The sequence below is a fragment of the Tasmannia lanceolata genome, unplaced genomic scaffold (genome assembly GCF_043159265.1).
Source record: "Tasmannia lanceolata isolate RefF3 unplaced genomic scaffold, GAP_Taslan_0.1 ptg000019l, whole genome shotgun sequence".
In the NCBI taxonomy this organism is placed as follows: domain Eukaryota; kingdom Viridiplantae; phylum Streptophyta; class Magnoliopsida; order Canellales; family Winteraceae; genus Tasmannia; species Tasmannia lanceolata.
Window position 1 is genome coordinate 11,370,635 of NW_027518696.1, and position 9,164 is coordinate 11,379,798.

The 9,164-nt window shown below is 38.1% G+C and overlaps 2 protein-coding genes across 2 annotated transcripts; both read right to left on the reverse strand.

Moving 5' to 3' along the window:
• On the reverse strand, positions 1-1,609 carry LOC143853117 (major allergen Pru ar 1-like). Its single transcript, XM_077362841.1, has 2 exons — positions 1,366-1,609; positions 1-486 (listed from the first exon to the last, which is right to left on the reverse strand). The coding sequence occupies exons 1-2, from the start codon at positions 1,544-1,546 to the stop codon at positions 194-196; spliced, it is 474 nt and encodes a 157-aa protein (XP_077218956.1). The 5' UTR covers positions 1,547-1,609; the 3' UTR covers positions 1-193.
• Positions 1,610-6,456: 4,847 nt separating this feature from the next.
• Positions 6,457-7,780, reverse strand: LOC143852998 (major pollen allergen Bet v 1-D/H-like). Its single transcript, XM_077362691.1, has 2 exons — positions 7,521-7,780; positions 6,457-7,013 (listed from the first exon to the last, which is right to left on the reverse strand). Exons 1-2 carry the CDS (start codon positions 7,699-7,701, stop codon positions 6,715-6,717), a joined length of 480 nt encoding a protein of 159 aa, XP_077218806.1. The 5' UTR covers positions 7,702-7,780; the 3' UTR covers positions 6,457-6,714.
• Between the last annotated feature and the right edge of the window lie 1,384 nt (positions 7,781-9,164).

A 9,164-nucleotide genomic window follows, 5' to 3' on the forward strand; every position in this document is an offset into this window, starting at 1 on the left:
TAACAAGAAAGGTAATAAAGCTATTATTAATTAGTTCCCAACATTTTCATTTATTTAGCACAAACCTTATTCTTCTAGCAACCCAAACCAGACTATAACAATAAAAAGACTAAAAACAGACGTAGCATATTATGACACACACAACTTCAACCTTTGCAAGAAATGGAGAACCATGAGCATTAGCGAAACTAGACTAGGCGTAGGCGTTATGGTTCACAACGAGATAGGCTTCAATTGCCTTAAACATATTAACAGACCCTTCCTTTCCAGCCTTGCTTTCTTCTTCAGTGGGTACATAATCACCAACAGTTTTGTATTCTCCTCTTATCTTGCACACACTTCCTCCATCTGAAGAACCCTCCAGCTTAATTTCATAAGATGCCGATTCATAATTTTCGTTGCCCTCAATCACCGAGTATTTGTAAGAGAAATTGTTCTCGTCTAATACATCAACACGGGTCTTAATGTAGCTTACTCCCTTCATAGCTGCAAATTCAATCCACAAATATATGTTAGTATAGTGGTAGTACTTTCATTGATAACTTATTGCAGGGTTTGCTGGTTTTCACCATGTAAGCAATCAGAGCTTAACAGTGAAGATCATTGGATATCGAAAGAACGATGTGAAAAAAGGAAACTGAGAGGCAGGGTACAAGTCTCCCAATTGAAACTCAATGTGGATTTTCAATTCTTAACAAAGAACTGATTTGTCTCTGATTTTCAGTGATATACACTCCTGTTGGTAGCTTGTTGCTTATAAACAACACCAACCTAGAGAGATATTTTTCATTACCTACCTTTAGATCTTTTATTCTCCCTAGTGCACTTGTCATGAAATTGATAAATACACCGATTTAGAAATTGGTTTTTATACAAGATAATAAAAGTACAAATATAATTTTAGAAATCAATGCATGTGAGTGTGTGAAATATGTGTCTGAGGTTTGTCAACGTGATGCATCCCCATCACAGATCTCCGACCGAGGGTTGATGGCCACATGATCCAACAAATGACAATTTTTCTTCTAAATATTATTTGCATATAATCTTATATGCAAATTGTTCTGACATTAAATATATTTATTTGCAAATAAAAGTTATAATAGTTCTAGAAATTATATAGTTAATGATTTCCAGGGAGGGCTTATGGTAATATTTGAAAATAAGATTAAATTGAAAAATCGTAGAGTCCTTAATACTAGTGTAATTGTATGTTTCATTTAACATTATATTAACAGTGTATTGAATCATGTAACTAACATGATAGTTCTCTAGAAATTGGTTTATTGATACATCTATGCATGAGCATATGTATACATGCATGCGACTATGTATAAATAATACACAAGACCATTGTCAAAAAACCTTGGGTGAAGTTGATTTTCTTGATAGTACCGGCCCCTCCTCCTTGCAAAAGCTCTATACTGGCTATGTATTGGGGGGCAACTATAGGAATGAGGTTGTGGGAGTCAACAATGGCTGCTTTCCATAGCCTTGAAGGAGAGATCGGAGACTTGAACTCTTCATAGAAGCTTCCCACAACCATTTTTTCTTTATACGAACAGAGAGAGGTGAAGAAGAGGACTTTTTAAGGTGACAAAGAGATGGTCATGGTGGTGGTCTTTATAGATGGTCCAACCATCTGTTTCTTCAGCTTCTTTCTGTTTCATTGTTTTATTCTTCAGTCTCTTTTTGTTTTCCTTTGTTGATATGTTTCTTTATCTTCCATCTAACATGTAAACACAAGAAGCATATAAATTTCAGCATTTTAACTACATTGACATTTTTTACTCTTTCACCGACTTAGAAATACACTACATAAATTATGAATTGTGACATGGCAACAAATTATAAGTCCATTTTTGGCAACCTTGAAAATTTTTCCATGGAAAGTTCATGGGTTCAACTGTGTGAGGGAGACTAAGAAGGAAGGAGAGGGAGAGAATTAGTTGAGGTAGTATAAAAATTCCTAAAAACTAGCGAAAAGAAAATACTTATTTAGAATTGATTTTTTGTTTTCCTGTTTTAGGGAGCTTTTCATGCTCCCTTCACTCCCTCAAATGTCTCCATCTCCTGCCCATCTCTCACAACTGGCCCCACAAATATTCCATTGAATATGAGCCTCTTTAGCAGACAGATTTGAAATGTTGAATAGCTACCTAGCTTTGTGACCAGCTTCCTATTATCCTATAGAATAAAGTGAATGCATGGCTATGTTACCCGTGTCTTTCTTTGGTTTTTCATTAAATAATCTTTTTTAGTGCGTTTAATCCACATTGGAACAAGGACTTTGATGAAGAATAAAGTGAATCATCTCCTCTTTTGTGCTTGAGTTCACACAAGGGGAATTACTCATTGGTATGTTTGTGTGGGCACAAGCTGTGGGACAAGGGCGCTTGAGGTGCATTTTGAACCACAAATCCCGGCAAGTGAGTCTTGAAACTCGACTGAGTGACTCCAGTCGCCATTAAAGTGAGTTAACAACTTGCCAACAATTCCTAGGATTCGAACTTGTTAGGGGTAAAACTAGGCATTCAATTAGAGGCTGATTCAGAGGCCGACATGTGGTATCTATAGACTCAAAGGCTAAGAGGGTAAATGGGTAATTTTGCAACTCTTCGTGAAGCCCCATAAACCCAAGAAATTACATCCACCAAGAGGATAAACCCGAAACCGAAATTCCATTAAAGGCAACTTTCCTCCATTGCCTAGGACTATACTCTATAAAAAGGGAATCAAACCCCAAGGTACGCATCTCAGCATCACATTAATTTGCATAGGAGAGGGAGATAATTAGTTGAGGGAGACTAAGAAGGAAGGAGAGGGAGAGAATTAGTTGAGGTAGTATAAAAATTCCTAAAAACTTGTGAAAAGAAAATACTTATTTATAATTGATTTTTTGTTTTCCTGTTTTTTAGGAGCTTTTCATGCTCCCCTGAGAACGCTCCTCCAATTGTCTCCATCTCCTAGACACCTACGGCCTACCCATCTCTCACAAGTGGCCAAACATTGGCCTAAATTTTATAATGATCGGGGAGAGGGTTGTAAGGTACTAAAATATGTCTTTAGCAGACAGATTTGAAATTTTGAATACCTACCTAGCTTAGTAACCAGCTTCCTATAGCACACAGATTTGAAATTTTGCATGGCTATGTTACCCGTGTCTTTCTTTGATTTTTCAAATGATCTTTTTTATTGCGTTTAATCCACATTGGAACAAGTACTTTGATGAAGAATAAAGTGAATCCTCCGGTCGCCCTTAAATTGAGTTAACAACTTCCCAACAATTCCTCGAATTCGAACTGGTTAGGGGTAAAACTTGACATTCAATTAAATTGAGGCTGACACGTGGCACCTAAAGACTCAAAGGCTGAGAGGGTAAAAGGGTAATTTTGCAAGTCTTTTTGAAGCCCTAGAAACCCTAGGAATTACATCCACCAAGAAGATAAAATCAGAAACCGAAATTCCAGGAAAGGCAATTTTCCTTCATTGCCTAGGACTACTTCACAAAACGGGGACCAAACCCAAGGCACGCATCTCAGCATCTCATTTTCAGATTCCTAAGCCCTCAGAGAGTTCAGCTCATACTTGTTGTAGCATCTAACTTAGGCATCAGAGAGTCCCCCGGAGTCCAACTCTGGGCCGCTTGGCCTAAGAGTCCCCCAGAGTCCAACTCTGGACCACTTTCCCAAGCTCGTCTCTGTTTGTAGCCTGCATGTCACCTTTCAAGGAGCTAGCTCAACATGATTAGAGCCCAGTCCAAATTTCAACGGCAACAGAACCCACATCTGTCTTTCATTTCAAAGTAAGGAATTTCAGGGCAGAATGTTTCAAACCATTGTGGCATGGGATTTACTAGCGTCCATTGCAGAAGGCATTTCACAGATGGTCTGTTGCATCTCAAACCAGCCACACGGGCTCACTTTTCAGCAGCTTTTGTCCTCATTTCCGATGCGGCTAGTCTAACAATTCCCTTGTGGCATACATCCTTCATGCATTTCAAAGTAAGGAATATTATTATAGCTATGTAGTAGGAAAATATCCTCAAGTTTTTTCCAGTCACTAGCCACTCATTTGAGTTAACTCAACTCGACCCATTTTTAAGTCGAATTATGTTTTCAAAGTTTTAAGCTAATGTTCTGTGCTGGGGCATAGCCCCCTATGTGTCTCCTCGAGTTTTATGGTGCACGACGTAGGTGGTCGCTCCCTTTTGCGTGCATAGGAACATATGTGTCCCTTCAAGGCTACATACCTACGAGCCCAACCCCCAGTGGACCATTAATAGTACTGATTCATTGTATCTATTCAAATAAGTTGACTCGACTGGAATGAAGTCTGGGTTGACTCAAGAAGTAACTCGACTCGGACAAATTATTTTTTGATTTTTGTTTAGTCAACGATTTGACTCAATCTAATTTAATAAACTCAGATGAGTTGCTTGAGGTTTTTAAAGAATCAAGTTAGTTATTAGAAAGAAACCCAATAAAACCTAAATCGATAACAATTTCCGTGGTCGCCCACCATGAAAGAGGGCAAGCTCATGTTGTTTGCAACATCAATTTCAGTAAATCCTCTTATCTAAAAGATGAATCTTTCTACAAAACTAAAAATGTTAAAACAAAATGACTTACAAGTTTCAAAAACATTCCACTTGTGCAAATTGTATTTTTCTATCTTTACTATTTCCATTTTCACTTTCTATATTTGGGGTTCTTTCCTTTCCTTTGTTTTTGGTTTAAGAGCTGGCCCGTCTTTTCTGCTGATATTAATGTTGTTTATCTAGTGTTTCAAAACACGGATGCGGCAAAACATGGTCAATGCAAAATCCTAGTTGACTCGGCACAACGCGGGAGTACTCAGCCTGGTTGGCAAGGTCATAACTCGGGAGAGTCAAATTTGATTGACTTTGTAGGGCAAAACGTGGACTTGGACAAAAACCTGGCCATGAGTCGACTCGAGAGAGTCCACGGGACGCGTAGGAGTTTTGAAACTATGATTGGATCATGTTCTTTTTCCTCCTATTTTCTCTTTTAATGAAATTCATTTAACAAAAAAGGTAATAGGACAATTGATCTGATGGACGACCATTTTGAAGCAACCCATACGATCTTGGCCCTATTCAAAAAAGGGTATTCTGTCCATACAAAAATCAACCATTTAATTTCTCTTTGCTGTCTATTTCGTAGACCCAAATGGCGTGCACTTCAATTCAACAGTCAAATTGCAAGTAGAAATACTTCTCATACTTACTACCCCAAGTCAAGGGAAAAAACAAAGAAGAAAGGGTTTTTGCAACGGAAGTCTTCTACTTTGCTTTTAAGTCTTCTAGCTTCACAATTTGCAAATATAGTCATCACATCTGAGGGAATTTTGCAAATCGGGTGATTCGGGTCATGTCATAGATTTGTGAGCAAAATACCCATGGTAGATTTTTTTTACTCGTAAGAGACCAAAATGTGTGTAAAAAGATGAAAATTATCTTATAAAAAGATCAAAATATTCGTGATGTTCCCGTCAAAGCATGAGGTGTAAATAGTAGCTCCACCCTCTGCATAGGCTCGGGTGTGTATCTAGTGGGACCTACCTCATCAAAACATGAGGTGAAATGGTGGTCCCCACCCGTTGGATTGGTTTGAGCTGAGTTGGTGTGACCACCCTATCAAAACAATAAAGGGCCCCACCCGGTCAAAACATGAGGTGTAAAATGATGGGTCCACCGTCCACCCCATGAATGGTTTGAGTTGAGTTGGTGGGACCCAACGTATCAAAACATATCGTTGGTATTTTGGCCTTTTCACAAGGTAATTTCCATCTTTTCACATGAATGGACAATTTTGATATTTTTACTAGTGAAAAAAAATAAATCTACCACGGGTATTTTAGTCACAAAATCGTGGCACCTCCTGATTTGTAAAATTAATGTGATCTCTATTTGCAATTTGTCAAATTAGAAAACTTTTGTTGCAAATAAAGCAGACTAGAAGACTCTCTTTTTTCAAATAATGGGGTACGACATAGGTGCTGCCCTTGATATTTGATCTAAGGGTAGCCACTGGAAGAAAAGTGGGCTGTTGAGCTATTGGCTTTTAGTCTCAGATCTCAGAGCTATTTTGTGACCCTCCACTCGTATTGCTTGTCTTGGCTTATCTTGTGAATATTTCCCTTACTAATACACTTCTTGCTTAACAGCAAGAAGGTAAAAGGAGGAAAGAAGGCATGCCAATCAACAAAAGCCCTTTGGTTTGATGAAGAGTACTACCCAAGATCATGTATTAGATTTCTTTGCATTCATTGGAACTTGGTAATACCCAAGATCACATTTCATTTTAAAATTTTGCATTTGAGTGCAGCAAATCTCATTCAATTTCCTCACTCTCACATATAAGACAAATTTTATAAGTGCTGAAGCAGCTAATTTAATGGTGGCAAAGCTACCAACAAAGTTAAAAACCAAAATTCAGCCTTCCAAACCTCATAACAGTATCCATTTATATTAATAAACCACAACACCGAGACACAAAATCAGGACGAGGGCGATGCATCTTTTATTGACCCATTTATTAGAAGAAAACCTTCACCAGGGAAAAGATAACATAAACCGAACACAGTAAAAAAACTACTGCTCACACTCATAAAATACAAAGGTTTTTGGAAACCAAAGCATATCTCCATTACTACTTTTTTTAGTGCACGCCCATAGTCTGAGTCTCGAATTTAGGCGTAGAGAGCAGGGTTGGCTTGAAGGTAAGCTTGGACGGCCTTGGCCATGCCCTGATTTCCTGCCTTTATCTGTGCAATCTGATCGTCGGTCAGGAGGCTATCGCCAAGGGAGTCATACTCAACTTTCATCTTTGCAACGCAACCATCACCAACAGACTCCAACTTCATATCAAAAGAGTACCATTTCACAATTTGCCCACAGAGTCCTCCCTCAATGATAGTGTATTTATACACAAACTTATCATGATCAATGACATCAACACGTTCCTTCGTGTATTTAAAATCCTTCACAGCTGCAAATTGTTACAAGAAAATAAAATTTACACTTGTTATAATGATGTTAATCAATGAAATCAGAAAAGGGTTTTGAGAATGAAATTTAGAAGTGAAAACTGTGAAACAACCAATTACTCTATACTTCAACCCCCCCAACGTGTGCCCCTCTTTTTCTGGGTCGGCCTTACACGTGGCACATGTAGTGACCCCTCTTTTGGGTTGATCGTACACATGAATTTTTAATATAAAAGAGTTCTTGGGTTTTGAACCCAGAACCCGAGGCAATAGGTCTGATACCATGTGAAACAACCAATTACTCACAAAGCTTAAGCTGTTAGAGTTGATGTTATTTAATCATTTATACTTAAACAAAAACAAGCATTCTCAAAAGATAACTAAAAGGAAGAGAGTGAATTAATTACCAAAAGTATCTTAACGGGCATTTAATAAAAGCCTAAGGAAAAGTTGTATTAAGAAATGGTTTCTTAAAATTTAAACTATTTCTAAGAATAGTGTAGCCGAACCTTCAGTGAACTTGGTCTTTTTGACAGTGCCAACACCCCCACTTCCTTCAAGGACCACGACGCTTGCAATGAATTCAGGCATGACCTTAGGCATTAGGTTGTGCATGTCGCACATGGCCTTCCATAGCTTTAAAGCTGGGAATGGATAAGAGGTCTCCTCGAGGAAGTGGCCAACAACCATGGTGATAATGAAAAGTTAAGAAAACACAAGGGATTGAAAGAGATAAGTGAAGAAGAAGAGATCTGGGCTTGTTGAGGGAAGGAGGGGGAATGTGGTATTTATAGACTAGAGGTAGATGAGGTGTCCCTTTCTCTCCCTTATCCATCTAATAAAATATTTCATACGTTAATTAGTCATTAGAGTTATCAAGAGAGAGAGAAAATTCAACATAGGGGCTGATAAGGTGGGATATCATAGTAGAATACATTTCTAGGATATGACTTTGTCAATAGAGACGGCTTCAATAATAATAAATGCACTATTCCGGATAGTGACAAAACCTTATTCAAAGAATAGATTTTGTGTTTTTCTGGCGAGGTGGGGAGCAGAAGGCATCCATCACGTACTCCACTTCGTCAAGACTGACGGCCCTCTCCAAATTAAAACCTTGTTATACTGTCATCTTTGTTTTTTTTATTTTTCTTGGGAATTGATATATTCCCTCCTGTTTTCTTCCTTGAGACAGCCCGTTGTAGTGTAAAAGAATAGTTACGACGAAATTTCGGGTTTCAGTGGATACTGAAATCGGGTATACCAGAAACGTTACAAAATTTTGGCCAAAATTTCATTTTTATTTTTTGAAATTTCATCGGAAATTTAAGGAATTACACCCAAAAATCTTGATTTTATTTATTATTTAATATGATGCGAATTTTTGGTCATTTCGCCTGAATTTTGTAGGAGATAAAATATTATTTTATTTGATTTCGTTTGATTTACGTGAATTTCGGTTTCGGTGAGGCGGCGGCCTCACCGAAACGCATTCTGAAACCGAAATTTGAATCCATGGTCATGAGCAATATCAATACACTAGAGGAGACTGTTCCAAAGAAGAAAAGAGGGTGAATATAAAGGAAGTGATATATTTGATTCCTTTTAAACTTGGGTAGCCCCATCAAGTGTATTTATGACTACTCTTTTATTAATAGGGGTGCAACTCGGGTCAACTTTTGGGAATTCGGTTTGAAATTTTACCTCAGTATGGCGACGGGTTCGGTTGATTCCAATTCACTTTTAGCAAAAGTTAAACCCGACCCAACCACCCAAGTTTTTTTTATTCTTGGCAGGTAAGTTGGTATCAAACCCACGACCTGAGGGTGAAAGAAAATGGTCTTCTGAAGCTGAGCTAAAGTCTCAACCCCTTCAACCCGACCTAAGTTAGCCCGCCTAGTCTTTTACAGTAGAGGGGGCTGTCCCAAGAAAAAAAGTGGGCGAGTATATCATTTCCTTTTTTTAACATAAAGGTACTTTACAAAATGTGAATGGTGATGGTAAATTCGCCGCCCCTTGTTTTATCATGAATACCGCTTTTTGTACCGGTTTTATGTCTACAGAGCTCTTTTAAGTTTTATCGCAGAGCATAAAACCAATAAAAGGGGTGTGAATGGTGAACAGAAGGGACAAATTTGTAATCTTCCATTGTG